Below are 26,417 nucleotides of genomic sequence, written 5' to 3'. Positions count from 1 at the left end.
CCCTCTCTACCTCCTTCCCAGTGCTGAGCCTACGGACCGCCCCAGGCAGTCACCGGACCCAGAGCTGCAGTGGGTATCAGAGGACCAGAGAACCGGCCCTGCTCCTGGCTCCGCCCGCCCCCATCTTCCCTCCCCCTCCCGGCCCTCCCTTCCTTCCTCTGCCTGGGCAGGACCTAGAGCAGCCTGCTGGCTGGGAGGAAGAGGAGATGGGAGGGGGCCTTCCTCCAGGGATTGTGACTCTCCCAGGCCCCAGAATAGCTCCTGGATACAAGCCCAGGCCCTGGGCCTGGGACGAGGCTCCGAGGGTCGGCAGCTTGGGCTATTTTTACCTCCTGCCTCCCTTGCTGGTCCCCCCACCTGACGTCCTGCTGCCTAGTCTGACACTGGATCCCCGCCCCCGCCCCGCCCCTCATCTGTGGACACTGGAGTCTGGAATAAATCCTGTCACTTCCACACCATCCCTCAGCCAGAGCCTCCCGTGGGGGGGGTAGGAAGGGACCGTGGGTGACGTAGGTGATGCTCCCCGGCTCATAAAGGTGCCCTTGCAAGCCCTCGGGCAGAGGCTGATGTCATGGAGAAAGGCATGACGTGGAGACAGCAGAGTGTGACTCAGCCAGCTGAGGGTGGAGAGAGGGGTGCAGGGATTGAGAGAGTGCTGGGGCAGCCCCTGAGGACCAGAGCCTGCTTGCAGGGTCCGGTGCTGTCTTCTTCAGCGAGAGTTCCTAGTTCCTCTGGCCAGAGCCCCAGAGGGAGTTGAAACTGGGGGAGGAAAAAGTCCCTCTTAGCAGCAGAGTTGATGGAATTAGGGATGGAGCCACCTCCCTCTGGCAGGCCACAGGCCTTGGGGAAAGGGAAGTGGCTCGGAGGAGCCCAGATCCAGGGGCTGGCAGAGAAGAGAGAGACAGTGAGGCCAGTGCTACTAAAGAGAGAAAGAAGGGTTTGCAAAGGATGGAGGGGGAGGCTTACGGGAGGGAAGTGGGATGGGCTGAGAGTCCACAGAGTAAGCGAGACAGACAGACAGAACTGGAATTCAGAGAGGTGATTATAGCCAGAAACCAAAAAACCAAACCGGCTATCTTTGAATCCATTGTCAGGCCCTTCTTCCTAGCTGCCTGTCAGTGGACTCGAACCTCTGACCTTTTGGTTAGTGGCTAAACCCGTTAACAGTCAGCAGTTCGAACCCACCAGCCACTCCGACAGAGAAGGATCTGAGGATGGGTTTCCGTAAAGATTCACTGCCTTAGAAAACCTATGGGCAGCTCTACTCTGTCCTCCGTGGGTGCTGTAAGTTGGAATCAACTCTGACAGCAATTAGTTTTGTTTTTCTTGTTCTCTCTATAGTAGAGTTGACTATTCTTTTGGAAAAAAAAAAAAAAAAAGACCGCAAACGCACATACAGGGTCAAAGGGTGGTTGGGAGAATTTGATGAGAGCTCGTGCAAAGAGCTTATCACAAAGCCGGAGACAGTGTAAGTGTTCTGTACGTGTTAATTGTTATTACTGTCTTCAAAAGACAGAGAGGAGCAGAAAAAGGTCCCTTGGTCCCGGAAAAGAACCGAAGTCAAGAGACACCTCTCTAAGGGTAGACAGGAGAGGAGGTATCTGGGGAGCTGGAGGGGGAGTTGACAGATGGCTGTGGGGAGGGGACTCTCGGGAGGAAGGGGTTCTCCGCCTAGCACCTGGTCCCCAAGTTAATGAGGGGAAGGTCCCAGCCCAGTCTCTCAAGAGGGCATGCATTTGCATAAGGTCCCTCATCTGCATGGCATCATGGACAGTTTGCATGCAGATGGCAGCCTGGCCCTCCCCACTCTGACCCCTCCACCCACCTGGGGGGAAGAGTGGGGGAGGGGTGGACCAGGATCTGGAACTCCAGGAAGTGAAGGCAAGTTTGGAATAAACTCCCCTTGCTCATCAACCTTCTGTAGCTCCCCATTACTCCCAGGAGCGTGAGCCATCCTGTGCCTGGCATTCAAGGCCTTCCAAGATGCTGTCCTTCACACATAATCCCTGCCTCTTCAGGCCTTTGTGACTTTGTTTTGTGGGATTCCCTGCCCCATTTTCCCCACTATAACAAAGCTTGCCTCTCCTTTAAGGTCTGGACATTTTGAAGGAGCCTATAAAGTGCATAGTGCCTAAGGCACTTGACTGCTAACCAGAAGGCTGGCGGTTCAAACCCACCAGCCACTCCTCCGAAGAAAGTTTGGGCAATCTACCGTAGTGATACTGCCTCGGAAACCCAAGGAGGGGTCGCTATGAGTCAGGTCCAACTCGAGGGCACATACCAACCAACATAAAGTTTTCAAGGAGGCCTGGTGGCACAGTGGTTAAAGAACTTGGCTAGGAACCAAAAGATTGGCGGTTTGAACACACCAGCCACTCCGTGGGAGAAAGATGTGGCAGTCTGCTTCCTTAAAGATGACAGCCTAGGAAACCGTATGTGACCGTTCAATTATGAGTCAGAATCGACCCAACGCCAGTGGGTTTATAAAGCTTCCACCCCTTTTCCCTTCCCCTGAAAATTTACAAGACTGTCCCTTTTCTGGGCTCAGAGATTTTATGAGTGAGGATATGTTTGTTTGCAAATGACAAAAGCCTAACTCAAAAACTAATATAGGTGAGTGGGGAAAAGTATTCCCTCATTTAACCAGGAAACAAGGGCTTTTAGCTTCAGGCATAGCTGGATCCAGGGGCTCAAACTGTTTCATTGGAAAGCTGTTCTTTTCTGTCTTTCAGCTCTGCTGACCTCCACGAACAGGCAGTCTTGTTTTAGGTACCACCCACAGCACAAGATCACAAGATTTCTACCCTATCAGTTTAGCAACCCCAGTGAAAGTGGGTGTCCCTTCCCCATTAACCAGAAACCAAACTCATTGTTGTCGAGTCAGATCCAACTCATAGCAACCACTCCTTGGGTTTCCGAGGCAGTATCACTTTGGAAGTAGATTGCCTGACCTTCCTTCTGAGGAGTGGCTGGTGGGTTTGAACCACCAACCTTCTGGTTAGCAGTCAAGTGCCTTAGGCACTGCACCACCAGAGCTCCTACCTTCACAGAAGCAAAGCCCAAACCAAACCCAGTGCCTGGAGGGGATTCTCACCCACAGCGCCCCTAGAGGACAGAGTGGAACTGCACCACAGGGTCTCCAAGGCTGTCAGTCTTTATGGGAGCAAAGCCCAAACCAAAGTCACTGCCATTGACTTGACTTGACTCATAGCGACCCCTCCTTGGGTTTCCGAGGCAGTATCACTATGGAAGTAGATTGCCTGACCTTCCTTCTGAGGAGTGACTGTAAGTTTGAACCACCAGCCTTCTCGTTAGCAGTCAAATGCCTTAGGCACTATTCTGCCAAAGTTTCCCCTCCCCCATTAGTTCTGGCAAAAATCTCAGGGCTAATTCTCATTGGTCAAGAATGAGTTCCATATCCATCACTGAACCAATTCCTGTAGCTAGAGGGGTGGGATGCTCTGATTGGCCAAGGCTGCATCAGGTTTACTCTGAACCCTTAAGGACTAGATGTGGAGGTCCCCTCTAGGAAAACTGGGGGGGCTGCTTCTGGAGGAAGCAAGAGAAGAGGTTACTGGGTAGGTGAAAGGTTTGGTGTCCACTCCACAGCTCTATCAGGCAGCCCTTGGCTCTGAGCCCCTGCCTCTTCAGTGAAGTGCCACCTCTGGGACTCCTTGGCACTGGACCCACCCAGTCATTTGTCAACAAACACAACAGTGTCCAGACTCATGTGGGAGTGCTCAGTGGGAGACCCCAGGGTTACGAAACTCCAGCTCTCCTGGGCTCAGTCCTGTCCCCAGAGAACACCCAGGAGAAGCTGAGCCCACTCACTGACAGGCCAGGAGAAGGGGGGCTGGTGGGAGGCCTTCCTGGAGGAAGTTTCCCTAAGAGCTGGTTATTCTGATCAAGAAAGCAAAGGGGCCACGGTTGAGGCAGTGCTCGCAGAGTTTACAAAGCGGTTAGTGGCCAGGCTGGTATTCACATCGAGAGGTCCTGGTGCCCACAGCCTGGCCCCAGGTTGGAGAAAGGACAGAGAGATACACAGTATATTTATTGTGTCCAGCAGGGTCCCTGAGTGGTGCAAACGGTTTGCACTCAGCTACAAACCTAAATGGCATAGTGGGTAAGGCATTGGGCTACTAACCAGAAGTTCAAACCCACTGGGTGTTCTGTGGAAGATGAGACAATCAGTCAACTTCTGTAAAGATTTATAGCCTTGAAAACCCAATAGGGGTCTCTATGAGTTGTAATCGACTCAATGGTAGTGAGTTTATTTATTTATTTTTAAATTGTGATTTGGGTGAAAGTTTACAGAATAAATTCACTTTCCATACAGCAGTTCACACACACGTTGTCTCATGACATTGACTACAATTTACCCCAATGCAACAGCTCCCCTCCCACTTCCTCCCACAGTTACCTCTTCCCTGTGTCCATCCCTCCATGCCCTCCTGCCCCCTGAGCTGTCTCCCTGTGCAGACACAGCCCTTCTTTCCCCCATGATTGTTCTCTCCGAGGACTGTATCTACCTCAGGTACATGTTCAGCTCATATGCCTGTCTTTTGTTTGGCTGGAAGCCACAGGTGTGGGTTCAATTCCAGACCTGAAGGGCAGCTAGGGACCAAGTATCTTTTTTAAAAAAACTAACCTAAAAGTTGGTGGTTCAAACCCACCTTGCAGGCTCACGGAAGAAAGGCCTGTCAATCTTCCATAAAGATTACAGCCAAGATAACTCTACTCTGTGACACGCAGGATCGTCATGAGACAGCATCCCCGTAGCAGCAAATGGCTTGTTCATTTGTCCAGCTAGCCTCATCCCAGACTTACGCCAAGCCTGAAATAGCATTGTCTGTTCAGCTAGCACAGAGTTAATCTCAGCCTGTCACTGCCTTGCTGGGTGGCGTGGGGGCAACCACTTCGTGCCTCAGTTTACTTTTCAGTAAAATGGGGATTCTAATATATGGCGTCCCCTGCGGGGAACTCTCATGAAGAATTAAGACAAAATGCTTAGAACTGTGCCAGTTCCAGGTAGCTGTTTTGTAATTCTGAGACGTCAGGCCAAGCCACTAATCTCTCGGTGCCTCAGTTTCCTTATCAGGGCGCTGCTAGTAGGTTATTTGAGATAATACACGTAAGACACTTGGGTCAGGGTCTGGCTTAATCCATTCATTAATACTGTTACTATCAGGACTTGAACTCAGGGTCTCTTCTTGAACTTTGCCCACCTGGGGAGGTCCTTGTTGCTAAGGCAAGAATCTGCCAGTACGAACCTCTTCTCCGGCTGATCAGCCTCTGTCGCTCTTGAGGAACTCAAATGGAAGGATTTCAGGCGCTCGGTGGCACCCCTCCCGCGGTCCTCCGCTCCCGGCTCTCATCCCACCACCCCGGGCTGCCTGCTCCCCCAGGAGTCCGAGGAATGTGAAGAGGTAGGTGGGGGTGGGGAGGAGCGGGAGCCGCCGGGGAGAGACAAAGGGTCCGAGTCAGAGCGGGAGACACAAAGAGGCGAGCGACGGCGGGAGGCTGGGAGATTGGAGAAGTGGGGCAAGGACACAGGGAGGGACCGGCGGCACCGAAGGCCGGACGCTAGCCCTGCCCCACTCTGCCCCTCCGGGACGCAGAGCGCGGGGCCGGTCTGTGCTGCCCCCTGGCGGGCGGCTGCGGTAAGGAGGAGGCGCCGAGCGGTGCGGGCGCCGAGAGCCCATTGCAAGGAAGGAGGACAGACAGAGGAAGGAGTGCAGAGACGTGGAAAGAGAGAAGACAACGAGAGAAACAAGAGTCTTTCTTGGGAGAGGGACAGAAAGACATGGAGACGCAGGGAGAGGACAGGTACAGAGACGGGGACCACACGACGCAGAAACTGACACGGAGACGAGGGGACAGAGACCCAGAAACAACAGGGACGGACAGGGAAACCCTGACATAAAGACAGAGACATTAAGACAGGCAGAGAGAAATCTATAAAGAAACGACGTAGCCACATCCAGAATCCGTTGCAGAGATTAGATTAAGAGACTAGGGGACGCTGTGCCTAAGGCATTTGACTGCTAACCAGAAGGCTGGCGGTTCAAATTCACCAGCCTCTCTGCGAAAAGAAGACGAGGCAATCTACTTCCGTAAAAAATTACCGCCTGGGTAACGCAGTGGGGGTCGCTATGAATCCAAATCAGTGGGTTTGGATTAGGGGACGCTACGCGATCACTCTGCAGAGAGACCCCTGGAGGGACGAGAACAGAGACGCGAGGCGGAAGTGGGAGTGGCGCCTCACAGTGGGGGCGGGACCCCAGCGGGGGCGCGTCTATAAGAACCCACGTGCCTCACGTCTGTGTGAGGGGAGGCCTGCGGCTAATGCTCAGGGGGCTTAGAACTTTAAGCCAGGCTGAGACCTGGCCCGAGGGCACTCCTGGAAAGAGACAATAAGGAATACCTGGAGAGTAGGTGGGCGGGGCTGCATCGGGGGCGTGGTTTCACCAGGGCAGAGGGGGACAGAAGCTCAGGAGGGGAGTGTCACAGCCCTAGTAGATCCGCGCGTAGAATCTGGGGGCGGGGCGTGGGGAGGCCTCGGGGGCAAAGAGAGGGAGTAGAACACCTTAGGGGCTGGGATAGAATACTGAAGGAGGAGCTTCGAACACCAAGAGGGAACAAGGATAGAATACTGGGGAGGGGCGCTCCGGGAAGGGGCGGGGTCAGAATCCTGGGAAGGGCCAGGTGTAGAATCCCGGGGTGGGAGGGGGCGGGGTCAGGATCCGGGGAAGGGGCGGGCATAGAATTCCCTGGGGGGCGGGGTCAGAATCCTGAGCCGGGAGGGCATCGAATCCCAGGAGGGGGCGTGGTCAAAGTCCTGGGCGGGGCGGGTGTAGATTCCTGGGAAGAGTCGTGCAGAGAATCCCGGGAGGAGGAGGGGTCAAACACCAGGAGGGGGCGGGGTCGGAGCCCAGGGTCCACTCGGCGTGGCGGGGAGCGAAGGGGTGGGTCCTGTGACGTCAACGAGTCCGAAAGGCCAGAGTCGAGCCTGGGGCCCCGGGGCGCGGAGACGGCAAGGCAGCAGAGCTTGGCAATAACCGGCCCGGAGCCGGAGCTCCTCAGGCACCTGCTCCCCCGCCCAACCCGATCGGCGCTCGCGTAGTGGCGCGCGGCCCCTTCCCGGGGCCCAGTCCCTTCCCGGGCCCTCCATGGCCCGGGCCACAGCCCTCCCGCCGTCGAAATGGTCGCTGCTGCTGCTGCTGCTGTCGCTGCTCTGGGAAACCGGTGAGAGCGCGGACGGCCCCGGGGATCCTCCCCTGCAGGGACCCTCCCCCAGGCCCCGCTCTTTATCCCCCCACCCACCCTCTCTGGTGCCCCCTTGCTGGCTGAGCCTTCGTCTCTGCATCCCGCTCACCCCCCACCTCCATTCTCAATCCCACCTCTGTCCTTCCCCTCCCCCTCCCGCGGACCCTGGCCCTGAAAGGGTTAAACCCGAGGTCTTCCGGAGCTTTGCGCCCCCTCCTCACCCGGCGCCGAACGCTTAACCCGGATCTGGGTTTCGGTCTCTACTTCCCCACTCTGGAATGCAGGGAATGTCCCCCCCGCCCCCTGTAGGAGGGTCGCGGTGATGAGGCGAGACCACCTCCCCCATTTCCCGTCTCCCTGGGCTGAGCGTCTGAGGCCCGGAGAGAACTGAGGGCAGGGGGCCTGGTGGCGCCCTCCGGAGGACGGGCGGGGAGCTCGAACCTGGGCTCTCTGTGAGGGTCAAGGATGAGACTTCGGCTGACCTAGGGCAAGGGCCGGGAGGGCTCCAACCTCGGGTCTCAGGGAACTGAGGGCTTCGACTCCAGGGTCCCAGAAAACAAGGGGCTGGGGACTTTACTCCTGGGCCCCAGTAAAATTCGGGGCCAAGGCCTCTGTGTCTTGGGTCCCAGGTAGAAGGATAACTCGGGGCTCTGTTGAAACGGGTTCCAGGTAGAACTGGGCAGGAGGGACTCAATTATGTGGGTTCCAGATTTAATTGTGGTCAGGGGGCCCTGTCTGCTGGGGTCCAGGTTGCACCGGAGCAATCTTGTGGGATCCAGGTTTAATTGTGGGCAAGGGGTTCAGTCTTCTGGGTTTTACATAGAATTGGGGGGCGGAGGCTCGGTCTGCTGGGTCCCAGGTAGAACTGGAGGCCGAGTCCCAGACGATGGGGGGCCCATCCGTCTTCTGTGAGCGGTCAGCGGGGACGTCCCGGGGGGAACTTTTCCCGGTTTCACTTTCGCGGTGATGGGCGGGGCGGGCGCTCCCGACTCCCGGTTCCGGTCTCCCGGTTTCGGGACCATATATTTCCGCTGGTGCCCGCCTTTGTCTTCGGATCCTCGGATCCATTAGGACGGGAGGAGCCGCCTCCCTAACCACCACCCCCCCCCGCCACTCCCTCCGCAGTGCCCTCCACTCGTCCCCCCTCCTGGCCCCTTTCCCCACCGCTCGGAGCGAGGCCCCCAGGGGAGGGAGGGACGGGAGAAAACAGGTGTAGGAGGCGCTGGCTCCGCCCCCTGCAGGTGACCCAGCTGTTTATACCCAGCTGGAAATTCAGGATGCTGGAAGTTCCCAAGGATTTTCTCAGGAAGGGATACAGGGGGATTTTGGAGGACCCCGCCAGCTCATTTACCCCCCAGAATGTCTCTGAGTCTCCCAGAGACTTGACTCAAAGCTAGGGACTACCTCTGTGGAACAGACTGGGTCAGGGCCTCATGTGCAGCGGGGTTCGAGAGTTGACCTCTCATGGAAGATTCTAGATGGCTTTCGTGGGAAGTTGTAGACTGCTCTAGGAAGACAGATCCTATTCCCGTTCTGCAAATGAGGACACAGTAACTCAAAAAGGACAAGCCGCTTTCTGAGGGTCCCACTGCCAGTCCTGGGGGAGCCGGGCTCCATAGCTTACTCTCTTAGCTCCTCAGACCATCTCTTGGCTCTCTGACCCTCCCTTTCCTTTTTCCATGCCCCTATGCCTCGGATACCCAAGGAGGGTTGCTATGAGTGGGGACGACTTGATGGCAAATAACAACAATAAGCCCATAGGAGCTCTGGTTGCATAGTGCCTAAGGCACTTGACTGCTAACCAGAAGGCTGGCGGTTCAAACCCACCAGCCACATCGACTCAATGGCAAATAGCAACAATAAGCCCATGTTCCTCGGAAGGAAGTCGGCTCAATGGCAAATAACAACAACAGCAACAATAAGCCCATATTGTTTTTGTTTTGTGCTGTCAAGTCGGACCGAGTCGGACCCGACTCATAGCGACCCCTCCTTGTGTTTCCGAAGCAGTATCACTATGGAAGTAGATTGGCCTGTCTTCCTTCCCAGGAGTGGCTGGTGGGTTTGAACCGCCAGCCTTCTGGTGAACAGTCAAGCGCCTTAGCCACTATGCTACAATAAGCCCATAGGGAGAATTCAAAGGTGCTGTTGCCCCCTTGCGAAGCTCTGAACACCTGGGAGGGGCCGTTCTCCTTAAGTGCCCTGGGAGCCTTCTGTCTCAGCTCTCTGCTGGCTGAGTCTGTCTCTTCTCTCTCTCTGGGTCTCTCCTCTCTTTCTGCTCTCTTTCTTTGTCCTTTCTGTCCATCTCTCTCCATAAAAGTCGCTCCTTTCCATCCTTGTCTATTTGCCTGTCTCCCCCTCCTCCATCTTCCCCTTCCTGGGCCTCCACAGGGAGTGGGGGAGACCCACCTGGGCCTCCGGCCCTGCGGGCTGGCTACATCTTCCCCACTCCGCCCTGATGTTCACTGTGCATCCACAGTCGTGGAGGGGGATATGGAGGGGGACAGATGGGTGGGAGGAAAGGAGACTTGGGTCTGGCTGTCTCCTCTCATTAGGCAAGGGGGACTGGGTGCTGGAGAAGTGGGGGTGAGTCTGCAGGCAAACTGCAGAGGAGTGGGGGAGGGATACAGGAGAGGACAGACACAGGGATGGGGTACCTATCAAGGATGGAAACAGAAACCGAGAGAAGGAGGAGGTTGAGGGATTCAGGAAAAGGATGGAGGCAGGGGCAGGGATGGGGCCAAGAGATGGAGAGAAAGACCATGGGGCAGAGAGAGGAGGGAGGGAGGGAGCTGGGCAGAGACTGGAGTGGATGTAGAAAAGTGAAGGCAGAGATCTGAGGGCTTGGTCAGGGCAGGGGGAGGGTGGAGTTGCTGTGACCCAGGGAGGTCAGGGCCCAGGGAACCTCAAGGCCACACAGAGGAGAGGAGTGGGGCCCAAAGGCCAGATCCCCCGCCCCCACCCGGAAGGCTGTTACATTTTTAATGTCCCAGTGAGGCTGAGAAATGGAACAGGAGGGGGAGGAGAACGGGGACCCAGTGTGGTGGCCCAGGCAGAGAGAACATTTGTCAGAGGCAAGGATTGGAGACCCCAGGGCTAGAGACAGAAGCAGAGACCCTGAGAGACAGAGACCTTGAGAGACCAGAGACCCCAAGAACACAGTGCAGAAAGCCAGATTGCAGAGACTGGGCGACCCAGACCCGCATAGCCCGAGACTTCGGAAGTCAGAGAGAGAATATGACAGCGATGAGGGGTGGGGGTGGGCCTTCTTGGGCTAATGAAAATACCTTGGCTTAGTGCTCTAGTACTGTTGTGACAGAAGTACCACAAGGGGGTGGCTTTAATAAACAGACATGTATTTTCTCACAGTTGGGGAGGCTAGAAGTCCAAATTCGGGGTGCTGGCTCTAGGGGAGGGTTTTCTCTCTGTCTCCAGGGCTCCGGGGGAAGATCCTTGTTTCCTTTCACCATCTGTGGGCCCAGCGTTCACTTCTCCTTCCTTTTATCTCTTGTGGGGTACAGTGAGACACCCAGGGAAACTCCCCGTACATCCATCAGGCCTATGACCTAAGTCACGGTGGTGCATCCTCCCCTGATCCCCTCACAATTGATTGGCTGATACAGCAGATCACGTCGTTGGGGTGATGACATCATTCACTAACTGCCAAATTACGTTATTATGTAACCACCAAACCACCGAGAATCATGGCCCAGCCAAGCTGACACATACTTTAGGGACACAGTTCAATTCATGACATGTTCTAAAACTGACCGGGGTGACAGAGCCACAACTCAGTGAAGATACTCAAAGCCAATGAATTGTACACTTTAAAGGGGTGAGTTGTCTGGGGTATGGATTATATCTCTAAAATGGTTAAAAATGAGAGAGACCCTGGGAGACACAGATGAGAGTGGCACAGATCTTGAGACCTAATAGGGGCAGAGACCCTGAGAGGCAAAGAAACAAGCAAAAAGCCTATTACTTTCAAGTCTGTTTCGTTTCATGATGAGCCTGGGTCGCCCTGAACTGAGTTCTATAGGTTTTTCCTGCCTGTAATCTTTAAGGAAGCACGTTGTCAGGCTTTTTCTTCATGGTGCCATTGAGTGGGTTCGAACCCCCAACCTTTAGGTTACTAGACTGGTATAGACTATTTGTACCACCTGGCAATTGAGAAAGAGACAGAGATTCTAGGAGTCAGAGACCCAGAGGAAGAGATCCAAGACCCTCAGAACCAGGCACAGAGACACCAGGGATTGGAGAGACGCAGACAAGAGACACTAAGATGCCTCAGAGAGAACTGAGATTTTTCAAGAAGGGGAAATGAGAGTCTAAGGGACAGAAAGGTTTAAGATTTGTCGCGAGGGGCTCAGCCCCAAAGAGCAGCCCTACAGATGCAGCCCAGAGGGGTCAGAGCCCACAGGAGAGACTGTCCATCCTGGTGGCCCTGGCCCCTGCAGAAAGGAAGAGATACCTCAGGCTGCCGGTCTGTCTTCCCGATCTGAGTGACAGCCATCCTCAGCCACTAGAGGAAGCGGGGAGGGAGGGGCAGAACTCCAGGCACAGACAGACAGCCTTGTATCCTGGCTGCCCCTGCTGCACGCACCCCCCAAACCGGCTTCTGGATTTCCGCTGTGGGGGTGGTCACTGTGATGAATGTAATTAATTAATTAACGGGGCGGCTGAAGCAGCAGTTGAGGCCAGAGCTCAAAGCACGCAGGCCTTCAGTGGTCACGCCCTGCCTTGGGAGGGGGACTCACCGGGTTTTATAGGTGTGTGGGGGGTAACCCAAGGCCCTAAGGAGCCAGCCAGGTGGGAACGTCCAGTTCCTCCTCCTCAGGTTCTGGTCCCCTCTTCGCTCCCACCAGAGAGTCTGGGACCCCAGCCCCCTTCTCCCTCACCGGCCCCCTCCTTCTGCGTACCCAACTTCCTCCTCCTCAAGGGTTCTGCGAGTTACTGCACACCCTGCCCTCTGCCTTGGTCTGCCTGTCCCCAGAGCTTTCCCTTGGCTCACACCACACCCCAGGGAGCCCTGCCATCCCATGGTCGGAAGCCTGCAGGCCGCGTCCACCGAGAGGGAGAGGAGAGGAAGTGTGTGTGGGGACCCAGCTGACACATGAAGCTGTCAGCAGGCTGGCTTTTCAGGGGAAGCTGCGAGAGGCTGGTGTTCCCACGCCACCCTCCCCCGCTGCCGTGCTGGCCACACACGGCCAAGGTCAGAGCACAGCCACCCACCCACAATGTGCAGGACACCAGGGTTCTCCAACCCGACCATCAGAGCTCCTGGCTGCATTTTCCGCCTCCGACTGGAACACAAAGTCAGGGCATCACCCACACCCTGGGTCCCCCCGCACCTACACCGTGGGTCCCCCCACACTCTCACAGCCCCCACCCTGATCTAGGCATCTCCCCTCCCCTGGGCTCCTGCCCCAGCCTTTCCCTTCTAGACATTCCAAGGGAGCATTCTAAAATACAAAGCTTATACTTTGTACAAACCAGCCCCTGCTTTTAACTCTCTATGGCTCCCCAGTGAGCGCAGAAAAAAGCCCAAACTCTCTAACTCAGCCTCGGCCTATGTGAGCTAATGCGAAACTGATTCTCCATCGGAATCTCATTCAGTCATTCAGCACGTGCTCACGGCTCACTTGTGTGTGCCAGGCACTGTGCTAGGCTCTGGGGACACAGCAGGGACCAAGACTAAGATGCCTGCTCCCCGAGCGCCCATGTTCTAGTGGAGGCGATACAGTGACCTAGGTGTCAGGTTGTGATATGTGCTATGAAGAGAGGAGGACAGTACAGGGTCAAAGGTGTATTGTCAGTAGGGTGGTTGGGGGCGGCCTCACCAAAGGAATTGTGGGAGGGAGGGAGCCATGGGGGACGTGTGTGGGGAAGAGTGCTTCCGTATGACAGAGCAGCAGCTGGTCCAGAGGCTCGGAGGTGGGGGACCTGCCTGGTGGAGGTGAGGAATAGTGACAAGGCCAGCGTGGCTGGGCCCGAGCCGAGTGAGCCACGTGGGGAGTGTGGATGAGGGGGGCAAAGAGCGGCCTGGGACTGACTGTCCAGGGTCTCGTGGGCCACTGTAAAGCCTTGACCTCTTTTCTGAGTGAAGTGGTAGCCACAGGACTCTGAGCAGAGAGATGGAGGTTCCCACAGGCTCCCTGTGGCTACTCGTGGGAATGGATTGGGGAGGATGGGTGAGGTCAGGTCGGAGGCAGTGGGGAGCTTCTGGGTGGTGCAGACAGTCAGTGCACTTGGCTGGCTGGATACTGAAGGGTTGGAGGTTCGAGACCACACAGAGCTGCCTATGAGAAAGGCCTGGGGACGCACTTTGGAAAAATCAGCCGTTGAGAACGGAGTGCAGCACAGTTCTACGCTGACCTGCATGTGGTCGCTTTGAGTTGGAGTCAGCCCGGTGGCAGCTTTGTGTTTTTGGTTTTTGGAGGCGGTGAAGGGCTTAGACATGGTCAGATCATGGACAGAATCTGAAGACAGAGCTGACAGGATTTCCCCAAGGATTGCACACGGCTTGCAGTGAATCAGGAAGGACTCCAAGGTCTTTACTGAGATGGAAATTCCTTAAAAGTCAACTCCGCCCCACTGCCATCCAGTCAATTCTGACTCATAGTGGCCCTGGAGGACAGAGTAAAACCACCCCATTTTTATTTTTTAAATTTTATTGTGATTTGGGTGAAAGTTTACAGAGCAAATTAATTTTTCACACACCAATTCATACAACATTTTGTGTCATGGCATTGACTGCAATTCCCCACAGTGTGACAGCTGTCTTCCCACTTCCTCCCTGTAGTTACCTCTTCCCTGTGTCCTTTTTTCCTATGTACTCCTGTCCCCCTGAGCTATCTCCTCACAAACACTGCCCTTCTGTTCTCCTCTGATTGATTGATCACTCCAAGGAGTGTATCCACCTGATGTGAATGTTCACCCCAGATGCCTGTCTGTTGTTTAGCTGGAAGCCACAGGAGTGAGTTCAATTCCAGGCCTGAAGGGGAACTAGAGGCTCTGGTCTCAGGGGTCTCCCCAGGCGCTATCAGACCAGTAAACCTGGTCTTTCTTTGTGATTTTGAGTTTTGTTCCACATTGTTCTTCCACTCTATCCAGAATCTCCTACATAGATCCCCCTCTGAGTGGTTGACAGTGGTAGCTGGGCACCATCTAGTTCTTCTGTTCTCATGGTCATATAGGCTGAGGATTGCATGGTCTACCAGTCCCTTGGACTAATTGTTCCCATCCATCTTTGGTTTTCTTCATTCTTCTTTGCTCTGGATGAGGAGAGACCCTTTGTTGTATATAGATGGCCACTTTCAAGCTTTTAAGACCCCAGTTGCTACTCACCAAAGTAGAATGTGAAACAGTGTTTTTGTGTAGTATGTTATGCCAATTGAGCTTGATGTCCCTTGCGGCCCCCATGAAGTTTTCAAGGCTGTAAATGTTTACAGCAGCAGACTGCCTAATCTTTTTCCCACAGAGCGGCTGCTGGGTTTGAACCACCGACCTTTTGGTTCGCAGCCAAGTGCTTTAACCACTGTATCACCAGTGCTCCTTTCACAAGGGGCTAACCCATCCTGTTCAGTCATTCAGAATCAGAAGCTCACAGTGGGAATATTAAAGCAATGCGTTCTTAGAACTGTCGTTCCTTCATTCACCAGACGTTTATTAAGCACCCACTACGTGCCAGTCTCTGTTGTAGCTACTGGGGATACAGCTGTGAATAAAACAAGGCAAAGGTCTCTGCTGTCATGGAGCTGATGTTCTCTAGGGGGACATGAATACCTGATGTGTACCATGGGGAGTAGCGCTGGGCACAGAAAACGCGGCACAGGGTAAGGGGACGGGGCAGCTGGTCAGGAAAGGGAGAGGTTCATGGCCATCTGGGGCAAACGCTTTGGGGTGAAAGAGCTCCCTGAGAAGTTTGTCCCTAGGAAGCAAAATGCAGGTGGTCGGGGGTGGGGTTGTTATCTGCGGAAGACCCTTGGTGAGCAGTGGTTTGGTGCTTGCCTGCTAACTGAAGTCAGCACAAACCCACCAGCAGCTCAGTGGGAGAAAGGTGTGGCAGTCTACGCCTGTAATGATTGCCAGCCTTGGAGACCCTGTGGGGCAGTTCCACTCTATCCTCTGTCCGCTGTGAGTCGGAATCGACTCCACGGCAGTGGGTGTGGTTTGGGCTTTGCCTCCATAAAGATCAACAGCCTTGGAAACCTCGTGGAACACAGTTTTTCTCTGACACACATGGGTCACCATGAGTCAGTCAACCTCCACGGCAGCTGGTTATCATTTGTAGCCAGTGGTCCACCCTGGGTACAAAAGAGCAGACTTCCTCAGAAGGCGGATCTGGGCACCTTGTAATCACAAAGGTGGCATTTAAGGACGGGAAATCTAAGCCCCAGAAGGACGGGTCTCTCAGAGAGCGGTGTGGGGGCCCCCAGGCCTAGAACTTGGCTTCTGTTGATTGGCAGGTCTTTGAACTGGTTCAGAACTGTTCTCAGCCTCCGTGGTAAAAAACAGGACTGCATATGTGTTGCATAGCCAACGTATCTGTTGCCAGTGGTATCGTGACCCGTGTAGGAAACAAACAGCTATGCCTCGCTCAAAGATGGTGGGCGATCACACTGCTTCCAACGTGTGTTGCTTTCCAGAGTCCTGCCAATATCCAATCTCCCATGTCAGGCACTTGAAACTTTCAGGAGGGAGGACTGTGGCAGGACTTACGGAGACAACACCATTAGCAGGACTCTGGAGATCAACACACATTTAAAGCAGTGCAGTCAGCCACCATGTTTGGGTGAAGCGCAGCTGTTGGTTTTCTCAAAAATAAACTAACCAAAACCACTGGCATCCATTCAGTTCTGACTCGTGGCCGCCCTGTAGGACAGAGAACCGCTTCATAGGGTTTCCAAGGCTGTCATCTTTATGGAAGCAGACGGCCACATCTTTCTTCCATGGAGCAACTGGTGGATTCACACCACCGACCTTTGGGTTAGTGGCCAAGCGCTTAGCCTCTGCCCCACCAGGACTTGCTAAACAACCAAATTCATTGCCATTGAGTCAATTCAACTCATAGAAACCTCTCCTTGGGTTTCTGAGGCAGTATCTCTATGGAAGTAGATTGCCCTGTCTTCCTTCCAAGGAGAGGCTAGAGGGTTTGAACTGCCAGCCTTCTGGTTAGCAGTCAAATGCCTTAGGCACTACGCTACTAGGGCTTTCTTGTTGTTGTTATGTGCCATGGAGTCAGACCGGCTCATAGCGACCCCTCCTTGGGTTTCTGAGGCAGTATCACTGCGGAAGTAGATTGCCCAACCTTCCTTCCCAGGAATGGCTGGTGGGTTTGAACCGCCAGCCTTCTGGTTAGCAGTCAAGTGCCTTAGGCACTACACTACCAGAGCTCCTACTCAGATGAAAATACCTCAGGCGACAGATTCGGTCCATATACAATGCCTAGGCAGCCCTTGTTCACCGTGGCAACTACAGAACCGTTTTGAACTGGTTCAAAGCCCTATCCGATGGCAAAGAATAAAGGAATTAGATTCTCTTCAGCTCCCTCCTCCAGGAAGCCCTTCCTCCTTCCCTTAGATGACTGAGGCCCCGCCCCCTGCAGTCTTCATGGCCGTTCTTGCTGTTAGGTGCCATTGAGTTGATTCCGACTCTGGGTAGAAGCCCCACAGGGTTTTCTTTGCTGTGATCTTTATGGGAGTTGATTGCTTGTTATCTTAACGGAAGCAGAAGTCTTCCTCCCGCAGAACTGTTGGGAGATTTTAACTGCCTTTTGGTTAGAAGCCAAGCGCGTAACCACCGCACCATCCTTATAGCTGTTTTTGGCGATGAGCTGTGCAGAGGTCCTGAGGTGGGGCTTGTCTGAGGAAGAGCAAGGAAGCCACTGTGGCTGGAACAGAGCGGGTCACCGGGAGAGGGATGAGGCCCGAGAGGGGCGTGGCGGGATTGTGCCGGGGCTCTTGGGCCACAGAGGCGGGTTGCCTTGCTGGAACGCCAGCCCCTGTAGGGCAAGCGCAGATTCTGTGCTGGCTTCTCTTCCCCTGCCACCAAATGCCTTCCCTTCTAATCTTGTCAATATCCCCACACCCAGTCTCAGGCTTCACCTCTCAGGCTTTTGTTTGATGCCTTCCTGGGCCTTTTTTTTTTTTTAATTGTGATTTGGGTGAAAGTTTACAGAGCACATTCATTTTCCATACAGCAGTTAATACATATTTTGTTTCATGACATTGACTGCAATCCCCACAATGTAACAGCTGTCTTCCCACTCCCTCCCGGTGGTTACCTCTTCCCTGTGTCCTTCTTTCCTGTGCATTCCTGCCCCTGAGCTGTCTCCCTGTGCAAATATCGCCCTTCTGATCGCCCAGGATCGATTGATCTCAGGAGTGTATCTGCCTGGTGTGAATGTTCACCCCATATGCCTGTCTGTTGTTTGGCTGGAAGCCGCGGGAGTGAGTTCAATTCCAGGCCTGAAGGGGCCAGAGCCGTGGGGGTCTCACCAGACTCTTTCATACCACTAAGCCTGGTCTTTTTTTATGATTTTGAGTTTTGTTCCACATTGTTCTCATACTGTCTCCGGGATCTCCTGCACCGATCCCTTTCTGAGTGGTTGACAGTGGTTGCCGGACACCATCTAGTTCTTTGGTCTCAGGGTCATACAGGCTGAGGATCCCGTGGTTCACCAGTTCCTTGGACTAATTGTTTCCGGGTTCTTTGGTTTTCTTCATTCTTTTTTACTGCAGATGAGGAGAGACCCTTTAGTTGAATGCAGATGGGCTGTTTCAAAGTTTTTAAGACTCCAGTTACTAGTCACCAAAGTAGGATGTACAACAATGTTTTTTGTGTAGTGTGTTATGCCAGTTGAGCTTGATGTCCCCCATGAGCATGGTCTTGAGCCTTTTTGGGTCATTTTGATGTCTATCTCACCTCCCTCCTCTCAAGCCTCCTTGTCTGAAGTGAAGTCACTCTCTAATTGAAGAATCCTGAAAGGCTCCCAACTTATCCGGGGCAAAACCCAACTCCTAGGCCCCACCTTCCTTTGCTCTCTGTGGCACGCACACACACAGCTTGGATGGCTTTCCTCCTTCTGACTTGAGTGTCCTGTCCCCCTCACCCCGCTGTCTTTGGGGGCTAGATGGGAAATCGGTCCTGGAATGTAGTGGGCCCTCGGTAAACACTGGTGAAGAACTGTCAGGCCCTGAGCTGAGTGTGGGTGCCAAGTCAGGTGCCCACACTCCAGGGGCTGACATGCCAATGGGGAAGACAAATACTGAAACAAATAATTATCACCAAGAATGCCGTGGAGACTGGAGGTGGGAGTGGAGGGAAGGAGGGAGGACTTCCTGGAGGAGGGGGCCTGAAGGGAAGGTCTGGTTCCCTTATTCCTTTCCAATGGAAGCTGAGCCCCGTGTCCAGGGAGGGAACTGGGTTGAGCCAGCGAGGAAGTGACCTGCAGAGAGGGGGTAGGCCTTCCTCAGCCCCAGCCACGTGTTGCCCCCAGATCCCCATCCCCTGGTCTTTGTGTGGCTTTGTGCATGCAGGCTTCTGACTCTTGGTGTTGGTTGCTCACTCAGCACTGTGTGGGCCAAAGCAAATACCCAGGAGCAGGGGTTTTGACCTGCAGAGGGTGGCTAACTTCCTCATGCCACTCAGGTGCCAGGCCCTGCCAGGAGCGCTCAGGAGAAAGTCATTGAATGGAGTTGTCACAGTGGACCCTGCAAAGCAGCTTAAACGTCCCCATTTTACCAATGTACTCAGAAACCAGGTCATCCCCTAGAAAGGGACCGAAGCAGCAAGGAGCCCGTGCCGGGGCCCTAAGCTCTGCACTCTAGGCGCTGAGGCCCCTTCAGCGGGGAGCTGCCCTGTTTCCCAAGATGGCGCCCTCGGGTTCCAGTTGCAGGCCTTGTCGGGGATTCCATGAGGTGATGATGTTCACAAGCCTTCACTGAGGTCTTCCTCCTGAAAGTCCCTGGGGGCTAGTCCACCCGAGGGGCCGCCTGCTGCCCAGGGACCTCTCGTTAGCGTCATCTGTTTCTGTTGACAGTGTCTCTGTGTCACACAGGACACGCCCTCTCACATCCAGGATGGCCCAAAGAGCCGGGCAGCAGTTGCCCCTTGAGATGGGTCATGTGCCCTCAACCCTGCCTCAGGGGCTGAGTGTCAAGAAAAAACAAAAAAAGGAAACCTGTTGTCTTCAAGTCATAGCATGTAGGACAGAATAGAACTGCCCCAGAGGGTTTCCAAGGCTGTCAGTCTTTATGGAAGCAAAGCTCAAACCAAACCCACTGCTGTGGAGTCCATGCCGCCTCACAGCGCCACTAAAGCACCGAGTAGAACTGCCCAGAGGGTTTCCAAGGCTGTCAGTCTTTATGGAAGCAAAGCTCAAACCAAACCCACTGCTGTGGAGTCCATGCCGCCTCACAGCGCCACTAAAGCACCGAGTAGAACTGCCCAGAGGGTTTCCAAGGCTGTCAGTCTTTACAGAGGCGGACTGTGTCATCTTTCTCCCGCAGAGCAGCTGTTGGTTCAAACCACCAACTTTTATAGTTAGCAGCTGAGTACTTTAACTGCCACACCACAGGGCTCCTTCTTAGCGTCAGGAGCCACTTGTAATAATTACACGTTCCTCACTGTGTTTCTTCACTAAACTCTGATCTCGTGTTTCCTGTGGCCCTCTGCTAAGTGCTTTACAAATATTTCTTCTTTCTCTGTTTTTAATACTATTTTTGATGAAAATAAAGCACTTTTCCAAACATAAGTATCAGTAAAGTTGGATACATTGTGTCAACATTGTCAGTATTTCTGCTCTGCTTGTTTGGCTGCCTTGACTTAAACTCTCTGCCCTCAGCCTTGTCAGTGCTTTAAAATGACTGCTGTCCATTTGTGCAGTACTCAAGAGTGACAGTCTTTACTTTTTGAACTAAACTGTTATAAAGGTGACTTCAGGGGTAACTTCAATTCACGGTTTGAAGGGTAACTCACGGCTAAAGTCTCGGGATTCCTCCATTCTCAGCAGGTCCTGTAAGTCTGGATTCTTCAGGAATTTTGAATTCTGTTCCATGTTCTTGCCCTTTCTATCAGAATTCATCTATTGTGACTCTGATCAGAATGTTCAGTAGCCAGGCACTATCTGGTTCTTCTCATCTCAAGGCAGAGGAGGCCTCTTCATGAAGACAGTTAACACTGGAGTCAAGTTTCTTCTCTGATTCTTGAAATTCCTTTTCTCTTTTGTTCCAGATGAAGGGAGACCAATAGTTGTATCTCATTGACGACATTATTCCTTAATTTTTGTTACGATCTTAGGAGGAAGGTACGATTATTATTCTCCTTTTACAGATAAGGAAACTGAGGCACAGAGAGGTTAAGTGACTTGTCCAAAGTCACACAGCCTGTAAGTGCCCAAGTTGAGATTTGAACCCAGGCAATCTGTGGCCTCCATGCTGTACTGCCTTGCACAACAGGGAAACATTCTTCTTTATTCCTGTTTTTCTTAGAAATGAGAAAACAGAAGGTGATCTGAAAATCACCCAATAGGTTTTCCAAGGTTATCAGTCTTTACAGGAGCAAAACCCAAACCAAACCCACTGCTGTGGAGTTGATTCCAACCACATTGCCCTTAGAGGACAGAGTAGAACTGCACCATAGTGTTTCCAAGGCTGTCTTGCACAACAGGGAAACATTCACCTTTATAACAGAATGTTGTAAAGTCACCTGAAGTCACCTTTATAACAGAATGTTATAGAGCAGTAATATTCATAATAGTCAAAAGGAGGAAACAGCCCAAATGTCCTTCTTCTGATGAATGGATAAATATCATGTGGTATATCCATGCAGTGGAATATTACTTGGCCAAGAAAAGAATGAAGTAGTGATACATGCTGCATTGAGGATGAACTCTTTTTTTTTTTTTTTTTTTTTTTTTTTATTAGGATTTGGGTGAAGATTTACAGAGTAAATTCACTTTTCATACAGCAGTTCACATATACTTTGTCTCATGTCATTGACCAAAATTTACAATGCAGCAGCTCCCCTCCCACTTCCTCCCCATAGTTACCTCCTCCCAGTGTCCATCCCTTCATACTCTTCGAGAGGCCCATTGTCTGCCAACCCTGTATATGATCTTGGATACACTCTCCATTTAGACATACATAATTGTTTAGCTTGTTCACCCATCTATCCGTCCCTATACCCATGTTTGCTTTCATTGACAACTCAGTATTGTATTTACAAAGGGGTTCATATTTGTTGTTTGTACTGCCCATGTAACTCTCTCTGTCTTTCTCATCCTCAATGCTGCCATATTGGTCACTCACATTTGGTACATTGCCCTTCTCTTCACCCAAATCAATATTTATCTCTATCTATCTAACAGCATTCCCTCCCCTTCCCTCCCACCCCTGGTAACCAACAAAGAAAATGTCCTCCAATATATAAAACTTTCCTTAACTTTCACAATAACGGACTAATACAATATTTGTCCTTTTGTGACTGACTTATTTCGCTCAGCATAATGTCCTCCAAGTTCATCCACGTTATGCAGTGTTTTGCAGATTCTACATTATTCTTTAGCGTTGCATAGTATTCCATTGTGTGAATGTACCAAAGTTTGGTTATCCATTCCTCAGTTGTTGGACATCTAGGTTGTTTCCAAGTTTTGGCTATTGTAAATAGTGCTGTGATGAACATCGGCGTGCATATATCTGTTCTTGTTATGGCTCTCACTTCTTCAGGGTATATACCTAGTAATGGGATGGCTGGGTCAAATGGTATTTGTATTTCCAACTTTTGAAGGAATCGCCATACTGCTTTCCACAATGGTTGTACCATTTTACAGTCCCACCAGCAGTGTATGAGAGTCCCAATCTCTCCACAACCTCGCCAGCATTTGTTATTTTCTGTCTTGTTGAACTTTGCTACTAGTGCTGGAGCAAGATGGTATCTCGTTGTTTTGATTTGCATCTCTCTAATAGCTAATGATCGTGAGCATTTCTTCATATGTTTGTTGGCCGCTTGAATAGAGGATGAACTCTTGACATGCTAGTGAGAGAAGCCAGTCACAAAAGACCACATATTGTCTGATTCTGTTTATTTGAAATGCCTAGAATAGGCAAATCTATAGAGGCAGAAAGCACACTGGTAGCTGCCTAGGGAGAAGCCCTGGTGGCACAGTGTTTAAAGCACTTGGGTGCTAATCAAGAAGTTGATGCTTAGAACCCAGCAGCCACTCCATGGGAGAGAGATGTGGCAGGTTTGCTTCCATCAAGACTGACACTTGAAAAACCTATGGTTCTACTCTGTCCTCCAGGGGCGCTGTGGTTGGAATCGACTCCACAGCAGTGGGTTTGGTTTGGGCTTTGCTTCTGCAAAGATTGACAGCCTTGGAAGCCCTGTGGTGCAGTTCCACTCTGTCCTCTAGGGGCGCTATGGTTGGAATCGACTCCACAGCAGTGGGTTTGGTTTGGGCTTTGCTCCTGTAAAGACTGACAGCCTTGGAGACCCTATTAGGTGATTCCACTCTGTCCTACGGGATCACTGTAACTGTGTAATGGGTACGGGGCTTCATCTTGGGGTGATGAAAATGTTCTGAAATTGATTATGGTGGTAGCATGCAACTCTGTGATTTTACCAAAAGCCATTGAATTGTACACTTTAGATGAGTAAATTGCACGGTGTGTGAATTTTATGTGGATAAAGCTGTTTAAAAAGAAGATAGGCCCGAGAGAGTAGTAGGTTTTACAGAAAGGTGTAATAAAGTATATTACTGTGGGGAAAACAAATGAAGACTGGCTTCACATTTTAAGTTTCTTACAGTTTATTTGTGATTGACTTGTTTTGATACCTTTATTTTAGAACTCTTATTGTACGCTTTACTTCCATAAAGATTGACGGCCTAGGAAACCCTCTGGGGCAGTTCCACTCTGTCCTCTAGGGGCGCTGTGGGTCAGAATGGATTCCACGGCAGTGGGTTTGGTTTTTTGGGGTTTTATTTTAGGAGGATCCTTCCAGGTTTTTCTTATGAAAAATGTCAAGCATAACGGATGTAAGTCCCGGGACTGGTCCAGGCACCGCCCTCCTCCTCCATACTGGACCTGGCAGGGCGACAGACATGTGGCCACGTTTGCTTCTTGGTTGCTGGTTGCTATTAAGCTGATTCTGTCTCTTGGCAACACCCCATGTGCTGGACTAGAACCGTGCTCCATGGAGGTTTCGGTGGCTAATTTTCAGAAGTAGATCGCCATGCCGTTCTTCTGCGGTGCCTCTGGGGGACTCGAACCTCCGACCCTTCAGTTAGCAGCCAGGCACATTAACTATTGCTGCACCCAGGGACTCTTACTTAATTTATTATTTTTTTTCTGAACCATTTTGAGAGTAAGCTGCAGACCGGATGTCATTTCAGCCCTGTATCTTCTAAAGAAAGGAGCCTGGTGGTGCAGTGGTTAAGTGCTCGACTGCTAACCAAAAGTAAGTGGTTTGAACTTACCAGCCACTCTATGAGAGAGAGATGTGACAGTGTACTTCTGTAAAGACTACAGCCAGAAATCCTATGAGATAGTTCTACTCTGTCCTATAGGGTCACTATGAGTTAGAATCAACTTGATGGCAGTGGTTTAGCCAAATGGTCCACAGTGACTTTAAATCAAAGATGAGCGTATCAAGGGGTAGGGAAACTAGATGAATAGAAACAGAACAACCAGAGGAGAACGTTCATGCTTAGTGACAGATGTAACCAGGGTCCCTCCACAACTTGTATAGAAATTGTTGAGTAGGAAACTAACCTGCTGTGCAAACTTTCACTGAAAACACCATAAGATATTAATATTAAAAAAAAAAAAAAAGGTTGACAATTCAAACCCATCTAGTGGTGCCTCAGAAGAGAAGGCCTGGTGATCTGCATCCAAAGAAGTCTGCCATTGACAGTCCTGAAGTGCAGTTACGCTGTCTCGTACACGGGATCTCCAGGAGTCAGATTCGACTCAAAGGCCCCCAACACCACCACCTCACCTAGTCCAGGTTCTAAATTTCCCTTGCTCCCCCCAAAGTGTCTTGTGGAGATGGTTCTCTGTGGCATGGGGACCCGGAAGGTGCCCACACTTCCGGGCAGGACGCCCCTCCACGTTGTCCCTCCTGGGACCTGCCTCACCTCCCACTCCTCTCTCCCCAGGAGCCCAGGATGTACGCGTCCGCGTGCTGCCCGAGGTCCGAGGCCGCCTGGGGGGCGCTGTAGAGCTGCCGTGTCACCTGCTGCCGCCGGCCCCCGACGTGCGCATCTCACAGGTGACGTGGCAGCGCCTGGACGCGGCGGGGGGCACCCCGAACGTGGCCGTGTTCCACCCCTCCTACGGCCCCAGCTTCCCCAGCCCGAAGCCGGGCAAGGAACGACTGTCGTTCGTGGCGGTCGGGAAGGGGACCGAGACGAAGTTGCAGGATGCCACGCTGGCCTTCAAGGGGCTGACGGTGGAAGACGAGGGCAACTACACCTGTGACTTTGCCACCTTCCCCAATGGCACCATCCGGGGGGTGACCTGGCTCAGAGTGATTGGTGAGCAGGGCGGGGCTGTGGGGTGGCAGGGGGGAGGGTGGCAGGGTGCAGTGTCGGGGAGCCCCACCTCTGCTTCAGCTGTGACTGTGACTTACCCTCTGCTCTCCAGTCACCCGGGAAGTCCTCATTGGCCAGCTACTGTGTGCCAAACACCAGGCGGTGGTGGTTCTTGGGTAGGGTTCTTGCCTTCCACGTGGGGGACCCTGGTTCAATTCCTGACCAGTGCATCCCATTCATAGCCCCCATTCATCTGTGGAAGCCTGCATGTTGCAGTGATGGTAGACAGGTTCCAGGAGAGCATCTAGACTAAGACCAGGAAGAAAGGCCTGGTGATCTACTACTTCCCTTAATCAACTCATGAAAACCCTGTGGATGACAAGGGTCCCATCCACAGCCAGTCACAGGGAAGACAGTGTGGCTGGAGATGCATGAAGGGAGGAGAGGGGGAGGAGACGAGACCCAGGGGGCGACAGACACAGATCGTGGGCAGCCTCACGGCTCGCAGTGCCTTTGGCACTTGTCCTAAATGGGAGCTGCATGAGGTTCTGAACTGGAGAGGGATGTAAGCTTGAGTTTTCATGGGCTCCCAGCTACAGGGAGAAGGGCAGGGGTGGAAGGTGGGACGCACAGAGGAGATGCCTACCGTTGTCCAGGCAGGAGGTGATGGGGACCAAGGCGATGCAATGGGGTTGCCAAGAAGAAATCAATTCCGGACTGTCTTAGAGGTAAAGCTGGAGAATAATCAAAATAGCAGAGAAAGGAGGCACTGGCATGTCGTAATACTCAACACAAGGGACATGGTGACCTAACTGAGATGGCAGCGTCAGGGTTGGCATCTGAAGAAGGACATTTTCGTCAATTTGTGATGTGTGAGGAGGAGCCATCCACAGGGGAGTAGATGGACTGGCAGAGGGAACTACACACACACACACACACACACACAAAACCATTGCCCTGAGTCAATTCCGACTCACAGCGCCCCTAGAGGACAGAGTAGAACTGCCCCATAGAGTTTCCAAGGCTGTAATCTTCACAGAGGGAGCTCTGGTGGCGTAGTGCCTAAGGCATTTGACTGCTAACCAGAAGGGTGGAGGTTCAAACCCACCAGCCACTCCTTGGAAGGAAGGTTGGGCAATCTACTTCCATAGTGATACTACCTCGGAAACCCAAGGAGGGGTCTCTGTGAGTCAGATCTGACTCAATGGCAGTGAGTTTGGTTTTTCTTTTTTTTTTAATCTTCGCGGAAGCAAAGCCCAAACCAAATCCACTGCTGTCCAGTCGATTCCAACTCACAGCGCCCCTAGAGGACAGGGTAGAATTGCCCCGTCAGGTTTCCAAGGCTGTCATTTTTGATGGAAGCTGACTGCCCCATCGTTCTCCCTCAGAGCAGCTAGTGAGTTTGAACTGCCGACCTTTAGGCTAGCTGAATGCTTTAACCACCATACCATGAAGCTGGGAGGTGGGCATAAGTTTGACACGTTCCAGGAGCTGAGAGGACGCCTGTGTAGGCCGCCGTAACAAAGTACTACAGAGTGTGTGGGTGACTTGCGAGAACAGATATTTACTGTCTCACAGTTGTGGAGGCTGGGAGTCTGAGGGCAGGGTGTCGTCCATG

At 52.5% G+C, this 26,417-nt stretch overlaps 1 protein-coding gene across 1 annotated transcript in view; it reads left to right on the top strand.

The window, feature by feature from the left end:
* Positions 1 to 7,169: 7,169 nt before the first annotated feature.
* Positions 7,170 to 26,417, top strand: part of NECTIN2 (nectin cell adhesion molecule 2) — a 39,046-nt gene continuing 19,798 nt past the window's right edge. Inside the window, exons 1-2 of the mRNA XM_007943082.1 lie at positions 7,170 to 7,245; positions 24,425 to 24,802. Of these exons, the coding sequence (XP_007941273.1) occupies positions 7,170 to 7,245; positions 24,425 to 24,802 (454 nt within the window). The remainder of the gene's footprint in view (positions 7,246 to 24,424; positions 24,803 to 26,417) is intronic.

Source organism: Orycteropus afer, unplaced genomic scaffold, assembly GCF_000298275.1.
Source record: "Orycteropus afer afer isolate SDZICR_OR568_19922 unplaced genomic scaffold, OryAfe1.0 scaffold00099, whole genome shotgun sequence".
Taxonomy (NCBI): Eukaryota; Metazoa; Chordata; class Mammalia; order Tubulidentata; family Orycteropodidae; genus Orycteropus; species Orycteropus afer.
Note: the sequence above shows the minus strand (reverse complement) of the source record. Positions and strands in the feature narration are given on the sequence as shown.